The sequence below is a fragment of the Dendrobates tinctorius genome, unplaced genomic scaffold (genome assembly GCF_039654945.1).
Source record: "Dendrobates tinctorius isolate UK_male_01 unplaced genomic scaffold, ASM3965494v1 ptg000043l, whole genome shotgun sequence".
In the NCBI taxonomy this organism is placed as follows: Eukaryota; Metazoa; Chordata; class Amphibia; order Anura; family Dendrobatidae; genus Dendrobates; species Dendrobates tinctorius.
The window spans coordinates 11,900,569-11,924,780 of record NW_027361711.1 but is presented as its reverse complement, the minus strand read 5'-3'; the positions used below and the strand labels follow the sequence as shown (position 1 = coordinate 11,924,780).

Genomic DNA, 24,212 nt, shown 5'->3' with positions numbered 1-24,212 from the left:
GGGGTAGCAGTCCGGTGGCTCTGATGGGACGATATAGGATATTAGGAGTAGTAGTCCGGTAGATCTAGCTGACGGGATGATGTGGGATATTATAGTGCAGGGGTCCCCAACCATCAGTCCGCGGCCAAGGACCGGGCCGTTGGGGTTCTTGCGCCGGTCCGCGGCGGTGGCGCCGACCAGCACTATACACACAGACATTGTTCTCTGCGGCGGCTCAGAGAACACTGCAGGTGCCTATGACCAGGGCGGGGCGTGCGTACGCACACAGCGTTCATCATCTGAACGCTACGACGCATGTGTGGCTGCAGCCGGGAACGCGCTGACCCCGTTATCATAACGGCGTTATGTGTCAGCACGGTCTGTTGGCAGAGAGCATTCACTCTGTTCTCCTGCCCGTGGCCCTAGTAACACTGCAGCCGTAGCCCAACTGGAGCAGCAGTGGAGGAAGAGAGGTATTTTTGTGGGGTACATTGTGGGGCCATCATACTTTATATGGGGGTTATATGTGTGGGGCCATCATATATATATGGGGGTTATATGAGTGGGTCCATCATATTATAAATGGGGGATTACATGTGTGGGGCCATCATATATATGGGGGATATATCTAAATATATTAAACTACAACCCTGTCCATAGCTCCACCCCTTATGACCAAAGCCCCGCCCCTGACACACCTCTATCCCCGCCCTACCGGGCCATGGAAGAATGGTCTTGCTTGCAGCCGGTCCCTGGTGCAAAAAAGGTTGGTAGTTATAGTGAATGTGGCTATGCGGAGTGGGCGGGGCTATACACTCAGCTTTATATATATATATATATATATATATATATATATATACACAAATATAATCATTATAATTTGTTATAACTAACCGTAGTTAGTTACTATGCCCAGGCAGCGCCGGGCTCTTCAGCTAGTATGTGTGTGTGTGTGTGTGTATATTTCAAAAAGTCACTTAACACTGGATACTGAATAAAAAAAAATGCATCTTAACCTGGAAGACTAGACATAGGTGTGCATGGTGAGAAATTGTGTCCATCACCAATTCTACAGACAATCTCCATCCAGGAATGTATGTGCCTACAGATTGCACATAGTGGTCATACTGGACATCCCCATCATAGGGAACAGCAGACAGGTTTGCAAAATATCTAGGTAATTAACCATTTTGCAACAACATATTAAGCAGAATTCCTTCTGGAGATCAAGATCCCAATACACCAATCCAGCTGGTGACTCATGGCGATCATTTCAGGATTTGTTTAGTAATTGGGAAACTTTTGCTACAATGTACAATAATAATATTCAAACATAAGGAATAATATTGAAAGGAGAAATCTGACTGCAACAATGTGTCATAGTGTGGCTGCACAAGCCATCAATCCTGTGTCCTGGGTTAGGAGAAGTCCATGTAGAGCAGTTTTCATTGGAAGCAGCACACCTGTTTCTTACAAGGGGGTATATTTTTGGAAAGCAATCCCCAGGCTCCCTATGGGAGAAGCTCTTGGAGTGGAACATTTTCCCTTTCCTAGAGAAGGGTGAGGCAGGGCACTCCTCAACTGCAGACCCTCCCTGGAAAAGCTTGTCAGCAATGTGTGGGTTATAGAGTAGAGGGGGTGGGGAAGCACTAAGACCCTCTGATTAAGGGGCAGAGGAGGAGACACAGGACAGGACACAGGAAAAACGTTACATGTTCCTTCAAACTTTTAAGACTGCTTGTCAAGAGAGAAGAGGAGGGGTGGAAGCAGAGACCAGAGAGGATTCAGTCACCTCAGCCCATCAGCCCACGTCCAGGAGGACCTCTGGCAGATAGCACGGCTCAGATCAGACTCCTAAGGAAACCATGATCAGATGCAGGACCTGGAGGAGGATCTCTGGCCAGTCACAATGATCAGATAAGGAGCTGATCCAGGAGATCTTTGCCATTGCTCAAAGGCTGAACACATAAGAGGCATCAGCTTACATCAGAAAAAGTGCAAGTTTTCAGAGATCTACCACTGTGGGCAAAAGCAGAGGGGAACATTAAGTGACCCTATACTGGTCCTGGCCAGTGACCCACCTCCCACCTGGGAATGCAGCACTGAGCAAGGACATGGAGCGGATTAAAGGTCAGTGCTTTTTCATGTATGGTTTTCAATAGGGAGAAGGGTAGATCTTCATCCTGGAAAATCAATTCTCCTGTTCTCTCCAGGTGTTTTTTTTTTTTTTTTTTTAGATTTTAAACTCTTGCCATTGATTTCTAGCATTTAGAAATGTGCTTGATTGGTTGTAAATCTTGAATGCATGTAATCAATTAAATCAATTTTACTACCCCGAATATAAAATGTTTTGTAGTGTATGGACCTATAAATTTACTAGGTCAGGAACCTGGTTTCATGAAGGTGTGTACTTGGAAGTCTCCCTGCACCTACTACCCAGCGATTGATGCCTTTTAAAGGGTATTTGAAAAAGATGGTATCCGTTAACCTAAAAGGCATCAACCACTGAAGACTCTCTGAAATTTTTATATTTTTCTATCTACTGGCTAACACAATACAAAGATATTTTTTTTTTTTTTTTTTCCCACACCAAGTATATAAGATGACCATTATCACCTATGTAGTCCCATAAACTCTGACCATCTAAAAATTATTATTCTGCGGTTTATAGTATATATTGACTCACCCAGTAAACCACACATAAAAAAAGCACTTTTTTTTTTGCATACAGGAATTCCCTTTATTCCAGACAGTACCTGCAAAAATTAGGGTTGGTAACAATTTTGGTTGAATTGACATATGGTGGTGCCATGCACTGAGCGGATTTAGCAATTTAAACCTGAAACCATTCTCTGTGATGTTTGCTGTGAGTCATAAGCTACAACTTCTTTTAATTATCCCCTTTGGCAGCTAATTCATTGTAAACCACCCCGCAATCCTTCATTCTCATATTTCGCTGTGTTCAGGTGCCCCCACACATACACAATAAAAGGGCTATGCTTAGGACAAGTAGCACCATGTTAACATCTGTAGGGGAGCAGACGATGCGTGACATTGTGTTTCCTACGATCGTGATTTTAATATAGAATTGGCACAAGCCAATCTGCCAGTATATCTAGAATTCCTGCTGTATATACAATATTATGTGACCTGGAATAAGTTTACATTATACTTTCTGTTCATAAATAGTATTCAATCTATTGCACCTTACTGGAAATAGATGCCATGATAATCACTGAAAAAGCATCTTCCAACCCTGCCAATATTTGGTGACGAAAAAATATAAACGGGGCTTGAATTTTGACATTTCTAAAGATTCAACTACCTATGTCCCAGGATGACTTCTACCACTGTAATGTGCATAATACTATGAAAGGTACATGTAAAGCAACGTGCCAGATAAATGGCTACTGCACTCTGTATGTCGTGTGTTATAGTACATCTTCTAAGATGATGTCCTATTGCTAGAATATGGCATCACTGTATGATTAGAGGTGTAACCTCTGGACTATCACGGATTCCTACAATGAAGGGGCCATAGATATGAATAGGTACTATGGTCCCTTGACTGTTTTTCTCTGCACAGTGGCGCTCCAAGGCCTTTTGGTAGCACAAAGAATTGCATCAGGCCCCTGCCAATTATGCAGAGAACTACAGCTTGCTACAGCAAGGTGGACTGCCTCTACATGGTGTGTGGCCTGGCTGTCACTGTAAAAGGAATGACTTTACCAGGACAGCAGCACTAACAAAGCGCTGAAGTCTCTTTAGTCCCAGGATCGGTTGGGGTGTCAGAGATTGAACCCCCTCGATCATTCAGTGAGGGTATGTCCTCACAACATATCATTAAATTATGTGATGGAAATCCCAGTGTACTCTTGGGTTCATCTGGGTATCATTCTATGGTTTGATTTTTCTGGGTTCATGACTGGTTTTTTTTTTTTTTTTTTTTTCTAACGGTGGCTCACCTGGCCAGTTATCTGTGCATAGTCCTTCATCAGGCCCAAGCCAACGTTGCAGAGAACTGCAGCTTGCTCCAGCTAGGTGTTTTTTTTTCCCTGCACAGTGTTTGGTCTGGGTGCCACTGTTCTGGGAATGTCCAGTGGCGCTTAGAGTGCTGAAGTCTATCTGTTCTAAGGAGGATCTATTGGGGTCCCAGAGATTGGACGCCATGATCTAGTGAGGGCATGTTCTAATGGTATATGATTAAATTATCCAATGGACCATTACTAGTGTACTCTTGGGTTCATGATGGTTTTCTCTTAACTACAGCTTGCTAGAGTTGGCTGCAGTTCACCTGCAAAGTATTTGGCTTGGGCGCCACTGTTCAGACAATGGCTATATGTATAGCATCGCTTAGTGAGTGCTGAAGTCAGCGTCTGTAGGGGTGCCATAGGCTGGACTCTGACAAACATTTAGTGGTGGCATGGCTCCTAATATATAACTTATCTGGTGGGAATATTTCTTCAAATTAGTATTTAATACTTTTTATGAGATACTTTTCATTATAAAGATCAGGACAAAGTGAAATATAGAACAATACAGTGCAGGGACTGAGGGGATGGTCCATGACACAGGGATTATACATCCACCAAACACATCCTTCGTGTCTTGCGCCATCTTAGTGCTTTCACATTGCGTTCAGGCACCCATCCAGTGGTTCCATCAGGGGTTATGTCTGAACCACCGGCAAAACGAGTTTCGGACGTATGTGGCGACGGGGCCATAGACTATATTGGTGCTGACATTGTTGTGGTTGATGTGTGCCTGCTGAAGACCGATAGCTTGACCTAGTCTACTACGTCTGATTGTCAGCCTCTGCTAACATCATTAGGCCACAGGCACACGTTGAGTATTTGGTCAGTGTTTTACCTTAGTATTTGAAGGCCAAACCCAGGATTGGGTGATAAATCCAGAAGTGGTGATGTGTTTCTATTATACTTTTCCTCTGATTGTTTCACTCTTGATTTTGGCTTGCACATACTGAGGTAAAAAACTGACTAAATACTCAACATGTGACCGTGGCCTTGTAGTCTATGGCCATGTAAGCACATGCATCCAAATCCCATTTTTGCAGGGGGTTCAGATGTAAGCCCCGACGGGGCCGCCAAACAGGTGCCTGAACGCAATGTGAAAGCACCTTTAGGTCCTCTAGTAGTACTTAGTATAACATGATTTATTAGTTTTAGCTACAAGTGAATTTATTTGTTTTGTGCTAGAGCAAAAAATGACTTATCTGTTATTTACCTTAAGTGACTCCACGACCAATAGTCTATAACTTGTTCTCCTGACCCCTTTCTGCACAAAAACGGAAAAAAGCAAGAAATTCTAAAACTATAAGTGGTGATGCTTCCAAAATAAAAATCTCCTATTCTGTACCTGATCATCCTGTATATACATCTCATTCAGTGCACTGATGTGAAATAAACCAAATTACTTAACTACTAAGAGGATTAAGAAGAGTGCTGTGGAGGTAAGCTGGTGGTGTCACAGCCAGGGAAATAATCGGCCTGTCACGTCCTTTGAACCCATAACAGCAGGGGTAATTGCTGGCCTAATTGATGACACATGCCTACATTGATGTTAGTAGTCTGAACTGACAGGATTCCCATTAGACATTGCAGATTTAGTAACATTGCAATAGCCTTACTATACTAAGGCAAAACTAAAAGCTGGGCTGCCACTTACAGTAATGGAAATGACATGATTACAGAGAGGTCACATGTAGTGTTATAATTTTGCCAAGATTATGACCACATTTTTAGGGAAGCTGTTCTATGAACCTAAAATTAGAGTTTTTACATGTGGTTGGAAATCAGTCGAGTTTGTTATGGACCTGAACATCTTTTGAAATTTTCTGCAGTCATCTCTCCCTGGTAAATGTATTGCAGATGCCTAATGGCTTATAAGGGTTATAGATTTGGAGAACCCTTTCTATATGCCATATAAATGCGACTCCCTATTCAAACCATTCTATCAAGCGAGCACCACTGCAAGCAGTGACTCTCATTTTGAGGGGACACTGTAAATCTCTATCTTATCCTTCCACTTTATATAGTTGAGACCAACAATACTAGAACCTGCTCAAAGACTGGATTTATCCAAAGTATTCAACTTCTTAAAATGAGTTCTCACCATGAAGAACCACTGGCAGTCAGCTGATCCGCATCGGCTGATCTGTTGAAACGCCTCAATGTTATCAGAGGAAACTGTAGTTGGGTAGATATCCCTCCTGCAGAAGACACCTGGGTGGCACCAAATGAATGGACATGCCATTGCAGCAGCTTTCTGCTCTGGTCTCTAGAATTGGGGTCTCCAGCCAAATATGATGTCCTCATGGTATTTGGATAGGGGTGTTCTTAATAGATCAATCCCTTTACATCACCAGATTGAAGTAGGTTATTTCGTAAAATGAATAAATGAAATTAAATCTCATTGTAGTCTGTCCTCAAATTACTTATATAAAATTAGGCTTTTAATCCAGGTTTCATAGATTAAATAGCAACTACAGTTATATTTTTTCATAAATTAACAGTACAAGTGAAGATAAACTTTTATTTGTATTATACGGGAATGAGCTGAAAGTTGTAAAGGGCTTCTACCTACTTGGATCAATGATCACTCAAGATGCAGCAATGGAAGGAAGTCAATAGGAGAATCGCCGTGGGCAAATCAACAATGAAGTCTCTGGACAAGGTCTTCAAATCAAGGAATCTTTCACTGAACGACAAAGACACGGCTTATACATAGTTTGGTCTTTTTTTCTGGTAACAGAAGGATATGAAACCTGGACAATAAAGAAACCAGACAGAAGAATTGACACCTTCAAAACTTGGTGCTGGTAAAGGATGTTATCAATACCATGGATGGGTAATAAGAACATATTTTGGAGCATCAAGCCAGAGATGTCACTTGAAGCAAGGATCACCAAGCTACAACTCTCCTACTTTGGACACATCATGGGAAGGACATCATGGTTGGAAGAATAGAAGGGACATGGTGAAGAGGAAGACCAGCACACCCGATGGCTTGACACTATCAAGTTAATGGCGTATAAGGCCGTGGTGGACTTATGTGGACTTGTACAAGATTGATCTTCCTACAGAGCGTTCATCCATCAATTCGGCATAGCTCAAGATGGAGCCGAAGGCCGTTATTAAAGCATTTTATTTCTTTCTCTTAGAGAAAAATGCTTCTTTCCCCAACTTCTCAATCACTTTTTGTCTTTTGCATCTATCATTCAGTTTCAAAAACTGCTCAAATGTCTACAAATCTGTCTGCAGTGAAGGATGAAATTATACCTGCTGTGTGTATACGTGCAGGGGGAACTGCTAAAAGTGCATTTAATGGCCAGAAATAGTGTTATTCCTTCCCTATGTACACACACACACGGCAGCTTATTATGATTAATTTGACAGTGCAGTTAAACTTTATACCATTCCTGCAATTAAATAGACCCATTTTATTAAAGAAAAAAAATAAATGCTTTAGCTTAGATGCCACTATTATTATACCATGGCTGCTCATGTTCACATATAAAACTGACAATTCCATGTGTTTCTGAGCTCTAATACAAACACTTGTCTCCTCCGTTGTCCAGTTGTGACATGTAAGAACAGGTTATTAATACTATCACCAGCTGTGGGTGGCCTTTATCCACAACTATGTGGTGGCTAGCTAGAAAGACAGCGGCACATAGCTTCAATTTAGGCATTAGTGTCTTGTACTGGTATTTCCTTAGAATAAACAGATGTGATCTTAATTCTCTATTCCTGCTGTGATGGGACTATACGAACTCAATCATGTTAAACCAAAGTCACAAGCAATATATGGAGGCTTCAGGACAGAGCTGTCTGGTTATTAGGGGATGAGAAGATGAATGGTATAACATTGATCAGTATTAATAAGAAATGTTAAGACTTCACAGACGAGAATAGACAGTGTTTCTTTAAATGCCTTTTAGGATTTATCTGATGCTGTTGATGGGATGCTGATCTCAGTTTAGTGATACAAAGGATCATTGTTGGAATCCACACAGTTAACAGAGCTCTGAACATAACAAATATGGAGCTTTGTTACAGCTTGTTGGGTTCTAGCAGTAACTAACCACACTGAGACCGCTGAAAATGTGAGAGTTTGGTAGCAACTAAGAATCTCAAGACTTTTTCAAATTTTAGCACTGTATATAGTAAGTACATACTGATGATTTAAAAAAAAAAAAAAAAAACATTAACAATGTCTTCCTAGGGAATGTTTCTCCAAAGAACAAGTAGGATGGGGTATGCTTGGACATTGCCTTCATACTTTTAAGTCACCTGCACCCATGTCCAGCAACACGTGCACCCCTGCAGAAACCTTGCACACCTAGACACCCACGCACCCTCTGAATATTCTACTACTGGCATCCATATCCTCACTCCATGACAGACGGTGACACTGCTTTCTACAATGCCACTGTCGCATCATCTATAGACGCGGTTGCCCCTCTCGTTCATGGCAGAATGCGACGTTTCAACAGACAACCCTGGCACAATAACACCACTAAAAAGCTCCGGCAAGTGTCCAGGATGGCAGAGCGTCGCTGGAAGAAAACAAATTCGCAAGATGACTTCACCACATTCAAACAGGCAACACTCTATTTCAAATCTGCCCTCACCTCTGCTAAACAGGCCTACTTCACAACCCTCGTATCTTCCCTATCTTACAACCCCAAACAGTTACTCAAAACTCTTAAACTCCCTCCTCCGCCCACCACTGCCTCCTCCAACCTCCCTCATCTCTGCCAAGGACTTTGCCACACACTTCAAAAATAAGATTGAACAAACAAGGCAAGTCTTCATCACTCAACCACCACAAACCCTTTGTATACCAGACCAATGCCCAAACCCCATAACCTCACTCTCCAACATCACTGAAGGGGAGCTTAATCGTCTCTTCTCCAAATCGCACCTCACAATCTGTGCACTTGACCCAATCCCATCCCACTTCCTCGCCAACCTCACCACCACACTTATCCCATCCTTAACCCACCTCTTCAACCTATCAGTAACGTCCGATACCTTCCCTTCTGCTTTCAAACATGCCACAATCGCTCCTATCCTTAAAAAGCCAACCCTCGACCCAACCGCTATGTCCAGCTATCGCCCAATATCAATGCTCCCATTCGCTTCCAAACTCCTGGAACAGCACGTCCACGCTGAACTTTCCTCCCACCTATCTAACTTGCTCTTTGACAATCTACAATCTGGCTTCTGCCCCCATCATTCCACTGAGACAGCCCTGACCAAAATTACTAACGACGTACTTACAGCCAAATCAAATGGACGATACTCTATACTCCTTCTAGACCTGTCCTCTGCATTCAACACAGTTGATCACTGCCTCCTACTACAGATCCTCTCCTCCTTCGGCATCAAAGGCATTGCCTTATCCTGGATCTCCTCATACCTTTCCAACCGCACACTCGGCGTCTCCCACACCACTTCCTCATCCCACCCTCTCTCTGTTGGAGTCCCCCCAAGGCTCTGTTTTAGGACCCCTACTCTTCTCAATCTATACACTTGGTCTGGGGCAACTCTTAAAGTCCCAGTACCACCTTTATGCTGATGACACTCAGATCTACCTCTCTGGCCCAGACGTCACCTCTCTACTATCCAGAATCCCAGAGTGTCTATCGGCCAAATCCTCCTTCTCTCGCTTCCTCAAGCTCAATGTGTACAAATCTGAACTCATCATCTTTCCTCCATCTCACAGATCTTCCTTACCTGACCTATCTAACAATTAATGACATCACACTTTCCCCAGTACCGGAAGTCCGCTGCCTCGGAGTAACCTTTGACTCTGCCCTGTCCTTCAAACTGCACCTCCAAGCTCTTTCTACCTCCTGTCGCCTCCAGCTCAAAAATATTTCCAGAATCTGTCTTTTCCTCAACCCTCAATCTACTAAAATGCTTGTGCATGCCCTCATCATCTCCTGCCTCGACTACTGCAACATCCTTTTCTGTGGTCTCTCTAACACCCTTGCACCTCTCCAGTCCATCATTAACTCTGCTGCCCGACTAATTCATCTCTCTCCTTGCTACCCCTCCGCTTCTCCCCTCTGCAAATCTCTTCACTGGCTCCCATTCCCTCAGCGTATCCAGTTCAAATTACTAATACTGACCTACAAGGCCATCTATAACCTGTCTCCCCCATATGTCTCTGAACTAATCTCCCGATACCTTATGTGAGAATCATGTGGGAATAGTGGATGAGGGCAGGTATATCTCGCCCAGATTCCTTTCCTATGTGGCCTAGTCTGGTCAGTATCGCACCTGCTTGCTAATGAATAATGGGAGGTGGATATAAAAGGATGCCAGGTGGTTGTGTGAGTGTCTCAGCCTGGGAACACAGAGAGCCTGTCTGTGTGAGACACACGTGAGTGGAAGCAGTGCCCACTGCAACTGTGGTTTGGCTGGACGGGAGAAGCCCGCCAGTCGGTAGTTAGGTTGTCCATTGTTTAGTTAGTGCCGGACAAGCAAGGATTTGTTTTATGTTTTTTTTATTTCCTTTTTGCATTGCTTTCACCGTTAATAAACCTGACCCAGGGTCAGTTACACCCGAATCCCAGCTCTGCGCCTGAGTTTCATGTTGGACGCATGTGACCTTTGACCCCAGCAAAGCCGATCCGGAGTGTTTTATCACACATACCTCACGTAATCTCCGATCCTCCTTCTCTCCTCCACACTTATTCGCTCCTCACCCAACCGCCTCCAAGACTTCTTCCGAACTGCCTCTATTCTCTGGAATTCTTTGCCCCAACAAGTCCTATTATCAAACACATTTGGATCCTTCAGACGGAACCTGAAAACCCACCTCTTCAAGAAGGCCTACAGCCTGCAATGACCCCGCTACCACCACCTCCTCCTCTCACCACTACCGGTGATATCACCTCAACCAACACCGGACCTGCTGCAACCCACCAACCTACTGTCTCCTTCCCCACAATCCTGTAGCATGTAAGCCTGAAAGGGCAGGGACCTCTCTCCCCTCTGTGTAAGTCAGTCTGTCATTGTTAGTTTGTTTACTGTAAGTGATATCTGTAATTTGTATGTAACCCCTCCTCATGTACAGCACCATAGAATCAATGGTGCTACATAAAAACTATTTGCAGTAAAAAAATCCACTTGATGACTATGTCTTTCCAAATTAGTGAAAAAATGTCCAATACACATTAGATAAGTCAGATAATGGGAGCAACCAACTATCTAAAGGCCCTGTCACACACAGCGATATTGCCAGCGAGATCTGATTTTGTGACGCCACAGCAATCTCGCCAGTGACATCGCTGTGTGTGACATGGATCAGCGACCGCTGTTTACCTTGGAAACCGGCATGCACGCTGGTCCTGATCGCTGGAGGGGCTGTCTATGTGACAGCTCACCAGCGATCAGATAACTATGTCCCAGCGATCCCATCCACGTTGGAGGGATCGCTGGGACATTGATAGGTGTAACGGGACCCTAAGGCTATGTTAACATGTTCGATAGTGATCAGTTAGCATGGATCCAGCAGCAGTACGTGGCAAAAAATGGCAAAAAGGTTGTACAGACACAATATTTCAGTCTTTTTTTTTTTTTTTAATCGTAATAAAAAAAACATCCATTGCAAATGAAAACCGATGGCTAATTAACGGATCTGTTTTCCATAGACTTCAATGTTTAAAAAAAAAAAACAAACCTGCAGAGAATAAGTATTTAAGACTAGATTCAAAAGTTTTCTGGATAACACAAAAAAATATCTGATTGCTGCTGGATACGTTCTAAAGTGTATAAGGGCCTCCTGACTCTCCACCAATGGCAATTGTCAGGGTATTGAGGCTTGGATAGGATTGGATTTCAACTTTGCTGATCCTTTTTTCGCACGAGATGAGCCACTACCAGAGAAGACTGGCCATGCCTTGTTCTAGTGTTCCCCAACATGTGGCTCGCGGGAACATGTTATGTGGGTTGATGCTGTTTGCTAGACCTGGTACTAATGCACTAAGTTGACCGAAGAGCAGATCTTCAGAATGTTACTTTTGGGAGTAACTCCGCATAGAGGAGAAAAATGGGGGGGAAAAAGAGCTGAATATGGTAAATTGGAGATGGGATAAAATTACCACTTAGAGGGTTGCTTGACGCTGGATTCAATAGTGTGGTGGGATTGTGCTTGATGAGAGAATACTGAATGGGGGTAAAGTAGGAACATTTTGAATGCAAGTATACTGCTTATAAGGAACAATGGCACAAGGCTTTGGTGTATTTTGTCTGCCATTAAACCAATAATGGGGGGGCTCTGAGTGTCATTACTGTGGGGTGACGGGGCGCTGGATGGGGATCACTACCATCTCTCAGAGCTGAATGTGGCTTGCTGTCAGGGCAAGAAAGGTTGGTACCATTCTAGCACACTTTGCCAGACTCTGTATTAGGCCAGGATCACACATACGAGGACTACGGCCGAGTCTCGCATGTTAATACTCGGCACTGCCGCTGGCACTTGGATCGTAGCGTTTGGCCGCATAGCAATACATGGAGCCGCACGCTCTGCTCCGGAGTGTGGGGTATTAACATGCAAGTCTCTACTGTATTCCTTGCATGTGTGATCCCGGCCTTACATTGGTGTGCATTCAGTGTTAATGCAAGATGTGGCAATATGAAACTTCCCCAGGCAACAAAGTAATTGGGAATTTTATGAGCCTAATCCATGGCCTTTTTTATTTCATATTTTCTAAAATTGATTCTAGAAATTCTACATAATTTTGATTTTCTACTTTAAGGCTACGTGCACACGTATGCAGATATTTTCTGCATAAAATCAGGACTCCTTCCCAGAAAACACGTGTTTCTTTCCAGGACATCCCTCGCCTCCTTGCAGGGACAGGAAGAGGTTAAAAACAGTCTCCACCCCCATTCCCTCAGTGTTTCTTCCTGTCCCTGCACGGAGGGACGCACAAGAGGAGTCTGCTTACCGGAGGGGTCCAGGGAGTGATCGGGTGAAGCGGCCCCGGCGCTGAAACCCTCCTGGGTGGGGGTCCCTCAGCCACAGAGACCAGGGGAGGACGAGCTTCCTGGGTAGAGCTGCTTCCTCCCGCAGCGGAGGCTCTCAGCTCCGACGCCGGCAGCAGCGCGGGGACAGGAAGCAGAGAGACCGATGACGGAGCGCCGGAAATACAGGCCGCCAGCGGGCGCTCTGAAGGAGCCGAGCGTGGTATCAGTAAGACAGGAAGCACCCTCCTGTCCTGACCTCGCAGAGGCTCTCAACAGCGATGGAGAACCAGGGCAGAATCGACCTGGATGGGTAAGTGTGCATAGCGCAGACCGACCGACTGACACCCGGAAGGCCCAGATCAGAGCCTGACTGTCCCTCTCTTGCACTATGCAGGAAAAGGCACAACCGACAGCGCCCATTCCCACAACCAAACAGGTGGAGAAAGACCCAGGGAAGCCCAATAAGTGTCCCGTATGCAGAGTTAAGTTCCTCAGCAAGCACAAGAAGTTGCTGTGTGACACTTGTACCGCCAAAGTAATGAAAGGCGAACAGCCGTCCCTCCTATCGGAGATGAGATCGCTGATTCGAGAGGAGATCCAGGCTTCCATGGCCACCTTGTCACAGCCGGCCAGTCCAAGCCCCAGTGCTAAGCGAACCAGACGGGAGATGGAGCTTAGTTCAGAGGAAGGTTCCTACTCCTCAAAGTCGGATCAGGAAGAAGGCGAGCTGGGCACTAGCGAACCGGAGTATGGGAAAAGATACCTCTTTTCCTCGGATGATACAGACAATCTGGTTCAGGCAGTCAGACACAATGCAGATTGAGGAGGTCCAGAAACCTCAGTCCAGGCAGGACATGATGTTTGGGGGCCTTAGGGCGCAGAGGAAAGTAGTATTTCCTGTGAACGACCATGTGCGAGCTATGGTCCTGGAGGAATGGGAGGAGGCGGAAAAACGTCGCGTGATATCCCGGGACTTTAAGAGATGGCTCCCCTTCGACCCCGAGGACATTAAAGAATGGGAGGTAGTTCCCAAGATTGATGTCCCTGTGGCAAAAGTAGCTAAGAAAACAACGATCCCTTTTGAGGACTCTTCTAGTCTGAGGGACCCCATGGATAGGAAGGCGGATAACCTACTAAGGCGGGCCTGGGAAACAGCAGCAGCCTTAATTAAAACAAACGTAGCCGCTACTTCGGTAGCAAGGTCTATGTGTTTATGGTTGGGCCAGTTAGAGGAACATTTAACAAATAAAACCCCAAGGGAGGAAATTATAGATTCTCTTCCGATCATGAAGTCAGCCACAGCCTTCCTAGCCGATGCATCGGCGCAATCAGTTAGAATTGCCGCCCGGAATGGCTCTTTGTCAAACTCGGCACGCAGAGCCATCTGGTTAAAGACCTGGATGGGGGACGGAGCCTCTAAAAACAAGCTCTGTGCCCTTCCCTTCTCTGGGTTAAGTCTTTGGCCCAGCATTGGATGATATATTAGAAAAAGCATCCAATATAAAGAAAGGGTTCCCTGAGGAAAGGAAACCTAGGGTCCAGCCCTTTCGTAGACCCAGGGGATATAGAAGCCAGCAGTACTATAGGTACCAGGGGAGCTCTCAGAGGGGTTCCTACGGTAGCACCCACTCTAGAGCTGGAAGATCTAGAGCCCCCCCCTTCTGGATCACGTACTAGATCCAGGAGAACATGACTATACCAACAGGGTGTCGACTCAGAGAATTCAGTACCCAGTGGTCTCAGATCACAAAAAATCAGTGGGTCCTGAGGACAATAGCAGAGGGTTACCAAATAGGATTTTCATCCCCCTTCCCCCGAAAGGTCCATTTCTCCCGCAGGATAAGACGACTCCCAGATGTGGGTCGACGTGACAGAACTGGCAAACTTAGGGGTGGTAATTCCGGTTCCCCGGGCAGAAATTGGGGCGGGCCACTATTCGTCCCTATTTGCCATCCGGAATCCCGTACCATTATAAATCTGAAACCCTTAAATGCCTGGGTCACATACAAAAAATTCCGAATGGAGTCAATCAGATCCACAGTCCATTTGATAGACAAGAATGCCCTGATGTGTACCCTGGACCTGAAAAGTGCCTACTATCAGGTGCCAATTCACCCAATGTCAGATTCCTGAGGTTTGCAGTAAGACTTCAGAATTGGACCTGCCACTTTCAATTTCAGTGTCTTCCTTTTGGTCTGGCCTCGGCGCCTCGAGTCTTCACGAAGCTATTCGCGGAAGTGGTGGCGTTCCTAAGAAATCGCGGAATAATCATCATTCCATACCTAGACGACTTCCTCCTGGTGGCAAGATCGGCAGAAGAACTACGGCGACACAAGAAGGCAATAGAGGTTCTAGAGTTTCTGGGCTGGATCATAAACAAAGAAAAATCGAACCTAGTACTAGAAAGAAGAGATTTTTTTTTTTTTTTGGGGGGGGGGTACTACTGGACTGCAGAAGCAGAACTTCCTTCTTACCACTAGAAAAACAGACAAGGATACGGGACAGCATGAAGGAACTTCAAAAAGGCCGTGTTTCCATCAGAATAGCCATGTGCGCTCTGGGCCTCATGACATCCTGCATCCCTTGTGCCCGATGGGCACAGTTCCATGCGAGAACCCTTCAAAAAGAAGTACTGGCCGCCTGGGATCGTCACCAGACCTCCCTAGACAAGAAAATGGCCTCGTCTCCAGCAGTAAAAAGATCCCTGGTGTGGTGGATGCAGCGACAAAACCTAAGGAAAGGTGTCCCCTGAATCACCTCTCCATGCATCATAATCACTACGGATGCCAGCAAATGGGGCTGGGGGGCTCATCTAGAAGGCAAAATTCTTCAGGGAGAATGGCCGGCAAACATGCGGTCAACTCCTCCAACTACAAGGAACTTTATGCCACATGGGAGGCCCTAAGAAGAAATCAGGACAAACTAAGAAATCAACATGTCAAGATTGTATTGGACAATGTGACGGCAGTTTCCTTCCTCCGGCATCAAGGAGGAACAAGGCATTTGGGCACTCCAGGACCTGGCAAAAAAGATCTTTTCCTGGTCAGAAAATACGGTTCTGTCAGTAACAGCCGTCCATCTCGAAGGGTTGCAAAACACAGTGGCAGATTATTTAAGCAGGCAGAAGATCTGTCCCATGGAGTGGGAGCTGAACACAGAGATCTTTCAGCACTTATGCCAGCGCTGGGGAAGACCGCAGATAGACCTCTTCGCAACCAGAAAGAATACGAAGATGTACAGGTTTTTCTCTCTGAATCCGTTGGCCAATCCAGAAGGGGTAGACTCCCTAAGCCAAAAGTGGGGGCAGACTCTCATATGCATTTCCCCTGATAGCTCTCATTCCAGCCATCCTCAGGAACATTCAGGAGGATCAGGCAAGAGTGCTACTGATAGCACGTTATTGGCCGAAAAGGAGCTGGTTTCCACTCCTGGGGATTATGGCAGAAGATCGATCACTCCTGCTTCCACAGAGGGAAGACCTCATCCACCAAAGGTCAATGCTTCACCAAGATCCAGGAAGACTTCACCTGTCAGCCTGGATCCTGAACGGCAGATCCTGAGGGCTCGAGGCCTGTCAGACCAGGTCATATCAACTATTCAGGCCAGCAGAAAACCCATAACTTCTGCGATATACCACAAAATTTGGAAAAGATTGTCTGGATTGTGGCAGGCCCGACTCAGCGGAAGGAAAGCCAGACATCCCAAAGATACTAGATTTTCTTCAGGCAGGCTTTAATAAAGGACTTAGGCCTAGCACGCTGAAGGTCCAGATCTCTGCATTAAGTGCCTTTCTGGAATACCCCTTGGCCTCCCATCTCTGGGTAATAAGATTTATCAGGGCAACTCAGAGGTTACTTCCCACAGTCAGGAGGTCAGTTCCCCCCATGGTATCTTAGTCTTGTCCTGTGGTCCCTTTGCTCAGATCCCTTTATCCAGAGTCAGGAGATGCCCATCTCACATCGAACCATGAAGGTAGCAATCTTAGTGGCGATCACCACTGCAAAACGGATAAGTGAGATACAGGCGCTATCTATCCGAGACCCATATCTCAATCTGGGAGGATCGAATAATCATGAGATTAGACCCCACCTTTTTGCCCAAAGTTGCGTCAGTCCAAAACTTAAACCAGGAAATAATTTTACCTTCCTTTTGTGAGAACCCTTCAAATGACAAAGAAGGGGCCCTGCACGAATTAGACGTACGCCAGGCAGTTATTGATTACATCAGGGCCACGCAGGGTTGGAGACAGGACCATAACCTTTTCTACTCTATGGGGGGGAAAAACAAAGGGAGAATAGCCTCAAAAGCTTCCATCGTGAGATGTATAACATCGCTAATCAGTTTAGCCTATGTCTCTCAGGGGGTTCCTCCCCCAGAAGGGTTAAAAGCTCACTCAACACGAGCTTTATCAGTTTCCTGGGCGGAAAGAGCAGGGGCTTCAGTAAACCAAATCTGTAGGGCCGCAACCTGGTCCAGGTTGGACACATTCTGTAAGCATTACAAATTAGATGTGTTATCTAACCAACAGACTGCTTTCGGGAGAATGGTTCTCCAGGCAGTCATCCCACCCTAAGGGGATACTTTGGTATTCTCCCTGGTGCTGTCAGGAGGGACGTCCTGGAAAATAGGCATTAGACCTACCGGTAATTATGTTTCCAGGAGTCCATCCTGACAGCATGGATAGTTCCCTTCCCGAATTAATGATGTCATATGTCGTAATATGATTCTGTAAATTAAGTTGCAGCATCCACAAACACTGAGGGAATGGGAGTGGAGACTATTTTTAACCTCTTGTGTGCTCTTCCTGTCCCTGCAAGGAGGCGAGGGACGTCCTCCCTGGTGCTGTCAGGATGGACTCCTGGAAACATAATTACCGGTAGGTCTAATGCCTATTTTCAGCATGGTTCTTGCGCTTTTTTGCGCAAAAAACGCGCATTTTGGTTTTTTTTTTCTGCGCGTCCCCAGACACCTAGAAAATAGCCAGAAATGTGGAATTTACTGCAAAATTAATGAGCATGCTGCGTTTTTTACCGTGAAGCGTTTTTTCGCGGAAAAAAACGCATCAATATGCACAAAGTGTAAAATGAATGGGAAGCTTCTTTTTAAGCAGATTTTTTGGTAAAACGGGGGAAGAAAACGGGGGAAGAAAACGCAATGTGTGAACACAGCCTAAATGCTGTCAGATTACCTCAGGCAGCAACTCGGAAACCCTGAAGTATTTACGTTGGTCTAGATAAGGACAAAGGACCATTAAAGACAAGTCACTATGAAGGCTCTCCTCCACACTAGACTAAAGTCAGATGAACCAACTGATATCAGGACAGACTATTCTGTGTGAGAGGCCTCATGATGCTCAGCTAAGCTGATCGTTCTTGTGTATGGAGGACTCAAGAAAGCTAGCTGTCAAATTGTCTAGTGTGTGAGTGCCTTAAAAGCCTCACCACCTCCACGTCCCTGCTGATAAAAAGTAATCAATCTCAAGCCAGGAAAATGATACAAGCGTCAAGTCTGTTCTTTTTTTTTTTTCTGCCCAGCAACTTGTGTGTAAACCAATTGAAATTCCCCTAGTGATAGAATTGTAGTTGGCACCAGAAGGTGATGAGACAGATGCAGTCTGTTCATTATCTGCCATCAGCTTCTATCAATGAGTTCTTCTCATATACAATTTATGGAACGTTCACAGAGATGGAATATTCCCACCCTCCACATCTCCACCTCCACCCTGGTTTTTGATTCTACAGGATAGGAGCATTTCCTTGTTTTCCGGCCTTGTCTCCCCCCTCTGAGTCCATAAACAAGGCCACAGGATGCCACTAGCACAGGAAACTTCTGAGTCGAAAACTCTGACCTTGGAGCTGCACCTGATCTATCCCGCCTTGCAAGGGAAGGGCAAGGCTGACTACCCACAGGAACAGCAGCTTAAGTGGGTACAGTGTGAACTTAGGATATACCACGAAAATGCCAAGATGAGTGAGGGCAACTTCTAAACAACACTCAGTAATCAAAATGACATGTATATTTATATTTCTAAGGGGGAAAAAAAATATTCTAAAACCGAATGAAGCAGATCTGGGAAAAAGTGCATTCAAATCCCGCAGTTTCTTTTCTCAGCAGATTTCTTTTGTGAATAGATCAATAATTTGCAATTATACATAACTTTTTTTTTTTTTTTTTTTTCTTCAGAAAAGCGCACGGTGACCTATAATCCAAAGTTATTGTGTAAGATTAAGGTTATAACTTTTAAATGCCATATGGGCAGCTTATATTTTGTCTTGATAAGTCAGAGGTTGTCCAGGACTTATGTATTGAACATCTATCCTTGGAGTCCACACCCAGCATCCCCACCAATCAGAAGTTTGCAGACCCCATGGTGGTTGGAAGTATGAAGTGTATACAGCTGGGACACAACAGTTCTATACGGTTTTCCACTGACCGCTTCAGGACCTGCTGTTAGTTGTCCCACTAGGGTGAGACCCTTCTTAATTGTCTGAGGCCAAATTATGTGAGCACATGTGCATGCACAGAAGAAATACCACACCATGTGCTGTGTCTAAAATGGATTACTCCTCTCTATTGCAGGAAGATACAGTGGGTTTTTAAAGAGAAAAAGCAAGGTGCCTGCCAAGTTATTACCTTTTGCTGACGTGGCTCACTCCCGGTTGTAAGAACAATTGCGTCCACGTATACCAAAAGTAGCTGTGTTGTAATGCATTGGCAGATATAGTTTAAGCGCCACATCATTCTATTTCAAGATATACTAAAAAGCGTTCATATTGGATGTGAGTGTTCATGATTCAGATGTAGCATCTATGCATATATATATGTATATTTTGGATATCTTCCTAACTAAATATTGACTTCATATCCTTAACAGTTCCCACTTTGGAGATATACAAAATCAAAACCCTAATCTCATTGAGCCTATTGATCTGTTCTCCCACACCTATCTAACTAAAATAATCTTGAAGCAACTAACTGAGCTGATCTTAACCGTGTTCAAGATTACCCATCTCTAATAGACAGGCCCCCTCTTAACAGACTTGCGCAGGAAGAAGTCATATCCTACTCTCTCACTCATTGGTCTGCTTCAGGCCAGCATACTCTGGCGGGGGAGGCGGATATGGTATTTTTTCCAAGGTTTCACTTCTTGACAGAATCACTGATTGGGTGGATCAGGGAAATGCTGTAGATATAGTATATCTTGACTTCAGCAAAGCATTTGACAAAGTATCTCACACAATCCTTATTGAAAAAATGACTAAGTATGGAATGGACAAGGCAACTGTAAGGTGGATTCGTAACTGGCTTAGTGATCGGACCCAAAGAGTGGTCGTAAATGGCTGCACATCCAGTTGGAAGAATGTCTCAAGTGGGGTACCACAGGGCTCTGTCCTGGGCCCTGTATTGTTCAACATCTTTATCAACGATTTAGATGAAGGAATTGAGGGTAAACTGATTTAAATTTGATGATGACACAAAGCTAGGAGGGATAGCTAATACTAGAGAAGAGAGAGAGAGGATTCAAAAAGATATAAATAAACTGGAGCAGTGGACAGCAACTAACAGAATGGTTTTTAACAGGGAAAAATGCAAAGTACTACATCTGGGCAATAAAAATGAAAAAAAGCATATACAGAATGGGAGGAATAGGGCTAAGCAACAGCACATGTGAAAAAGACTTGGGTATACTAATAGATCACAGACTGAATATGAGTCAACAGTGTGATGCAGCAGCAAAAAAAGGCAAATGCAATTCTAGGATGTATTAACAAAAGCATTCAGTCTAGATCACGAAGTCATTATTGCCCTCTACTCCTCTTTGGTCAGACCTCATCTGGAATACTGTGTCCAGTTTTGGGTGCCACATTTTAAAAAAGACATCAACAAACTGGAGCAAGTTCAGAAAAGAGCGACCAGAATGGTGACTGGTCTGCAAACCCTGTCTTATGAGGAAAGGCTGCAGGATTTGGGAATGTTTAGCCTGCAAAAGAGAAGACTGAGAGGAGACTTAATAACTGTCTACAAATATCTCAAGGGCTGTCACATTGCAGAAGGATCATCTTTATTCTCATTTGCACAAGGAAAGACTAGAAGCAATGGGATGAAACTGAATGGGAGGAGACACAGATTAGATATCAGAAAAAAAACTTTTTGACAGAGTGCTCAATGAGTGGAACAGGCTGCCACGAGATGTGGTGAGTTCTCCTTCAATAGAAGTCTTCAAACAGAGGCTGGACAGATATCTGTCTGGGATGATTTAGCGAATCCTGCTTTGAGCAGGGGGTTGGACCAGATGGCCCAGGAGGTCCCTTCCAACTCTACTATTCTATTCTGAGACCAAGAACAAGCATGAAATGTGAGATATCAACTACGTAGCCAGCAGAATTGTGAATACAGCTCTGGGCTACAATGCAGTTCAGTTATGGACTAGGACAAGATTTTGTACTTTACTGTATTCAAAGGTGAATCTACACTATAAAATTGTGAATGTATACCTTATTTAAACTTGTCGTTCTAAAAATTGTTAAAATGTTGGAGGCCACAGTAGAAGGTCTGTATATCACAGATTAATTCTGTTTTATGCGGTTACCCAGTTAGGTGTTAAGATCTTCTCTTGACAAAGTCTACTGTATGGCACATAATGTATACCTTATTGTTTGCCCACCATGTAACTCCTATATGAATGACCTCCACATTCAGGCTGATGGGTGTTTCCTTCTTTTTGCTTCTACTGGGAGCCCTACCAGTGGTTCACAATGGCATATTTATAGACCTATTACCATCTCCCAGATGTATCGCATGTCCAAAGCTTTGGCTGACATTTAGCAGGTGTAAACACTGTCTCTTAATGGAAACCATTAAAACTCTGAATATAGTTTCTTCATTTGTTTAAGTTCGGGGTTCCACTGTTACTTTTAGTTCTTCTGACCTCTTAGGTTCTGTACATAACAGTAACTAAAGTGTTTGTATCTAATAGAAAAAAGGAGGGAATGTTATCGAGCGCCAAGTGTACAAAATAAAGGTTGACCTTCATTGAAAAAAGTTAGAATCCAGAATCAATGTATCCAAGTAGGAGAAAGATAGGCTTGTTAAGTTGACAACAATATTAGTCTGTATAGTTAACTAAACTTAAAGGGGGCTGTCTACCTTTTTTTTTTTTTTTTATATTTCCCTCCCCATGTTCCAGGTCTTCCCAGCCTAACCTGGAACAACTGAAAAATAAATGTTATTATACTCACCTGCAGAGCGGTCTGTTGCGATGGATGTGGCTGGTCTTGGTCCGGCGCCTCCCATCTTCTTATGATTGCCGCCCTGCTGCTTGCTTGTGGATGACGTGTCCCTGCATCATCCACATAGGCTCACTGACATTGCGTTCCTGCACAGGTGTACTTATCTGCCCTGTTGAGGGCAGAGCAAAGAACTGCGGTGCGCAGGCGCTGAGCCTCTGACCTTTTCCGGCACCTGCGTCCTGCAGTGCTTTGCTCTGCCCTCAACAGGGCAGATAAGTACGCCTGCACAGGAGTGCGATGCTGATGATGCAGGGACGCGTCAACCACAAGTAGCAAGCAGGAGGGCGGCGATCATAAAAAAGATGGGAGGCGCCGGACCAAGATCAGCGACACCCACTGGACTGGACCGCTCCACAGGTGAGTATAATAAAACTTGTTTTTCAGTTCTTCCGGGTCGGGTTGGGGCAGATATACATGATTATAGAATGCTGTGTATATCCTCGAAAGGTGATGGCTGCATCTTGTATCAGCCAAAACTAGTGACATGTTTCCTTTAAGATTGGCGCATAGCAAGGTACGTGACCCCCGGTGGCTTCACCTTCTTGGGACAGGGGTAGACTAGGGTGTGCCCTATTTCTAGGAATCAGGTAGGTGCCCACAGTCCCTAGTCACTAAGTGACACCCTATTTATTTTATGCACTATTGCTTTTACCTATAGCAGAGTGTTTATTTTGTTTCTGTCTTTGGCCATTAAACAGACAAACCCTATGTGAATGCTCTTATTTTGCATGCATTCCAACTTGTACTCAGTTCAGTTTTTCAGACTGCAGAATGAGTTACCTGAGAATTCATCAGTCTGCCCGCTATCACATTTTATATAATACCGATTATTTATTTATTTGCTTTATCTAAACGGGTCCAGTATCCTACGCTGTTTAATGGCATAAAATATCCTTCTAGAATATTTTTTTTTTTTTCTTATCCAGAACTCCAAATTCTCTGCTTTTTCTTTATGTAGTCATGCAGTCTACTACTCCAGTGTTTCCGCTCTGTTGATCCCCCTGGTTCTTGCGATAGTGACCACCAAATGACCACTGAAGCCAATTAACAGCCTCAGCAGTAGCATGTTCACTACCCTACCATCACCACAGAGGCCAGAGATTGGCTGTAGAGGTTATGAGTGTGGATGGACCATCAATGTAGGACAAGTAACAAAGACTAGCAAAACCACCAGAACAATCCCTTTAACTGTAGGTGGATACAGGTGATATAGAGCACTCTGACAAGACATTGGACATCCAACCCAACACAATCTAAGGCCGAGGTCACATTTGCGAGAAACTCTCACGAGTCTCACACCTCGATACCCTGCACTGCCGCCGGCACTCAGACCGGAGTGCTAAGCCGGAGCTCTCAGCTGCATAGAGATACATGCAGCCGCACACTCCAGTCCCGAATGTGACCCCCGGACCAAGAAAACTAGCACACAATTTATCCTCCACTATATGGAGTGCTAATCTTTAATGTGGTGTTTTTCAGAGGTAGTACATGTGACCATTTGTTCTTCTCTAGAGCCCTATGTTATGCTATTTCAGAAGGTACTATTGTAATTGCGTGCGCACACAGGCTTGCATAATGACACTGTGGTACAAACAGTGTGCCCCTACAGCAAGTACATTATCTCCCAGAAGAAGTAGAATTAAAAATTCTGAGACCCCATTGATGCTTTTCAGGATTTAGTTTGGGGCAACTTATACAATAAGAAGTATTAAACATTGTCATTTCCTTTAAATAATACTCTAAGTTTAATCCTGAAGAACATCATGTCTGCCCTTGACCTAATCACCTAATACTTTATCCAGCACTATAAGCTTTCCTCCTCTTCGTGACCTTTTTTCATGGCTTTATTTCCACATTCATTACCAATAGTTCTGGGCTTGTTGAATTACCGGTCACAGTCGGCAAAGAACAAGGCGTTGAGATGGGCAGGATGGCATGT

The 24,212-nt window shown here is 44.5% G+C and overlaps 1 protein-coding gene across 1 annotated transcript in view; it reads left to right on the top strand.

Moving 5' to 3' along the window:
* The first annotated feature begins 1,486 nt into the window (after window positions 1–1,486).
* AFAP1L1 (actin filament associated protein 1 like 1) overlaps window positions 1,487–24,212 on the top strand; it is a 101,949-nt gene continuing 79,223 nt past the window's right edge. The window contains exon 1 of the mRNA XM_073575203.1: window positions 1,487–2,109. Within this exon, the coding sequence (XP_073431304.1) occupies window positions 2,094–2,109 (16 nt within the window). The 5' untranslated portion in view covers window positions 1,487–2,093. The remainder of the gene's footprint in view (window positions 2,110–24,212) is intronic.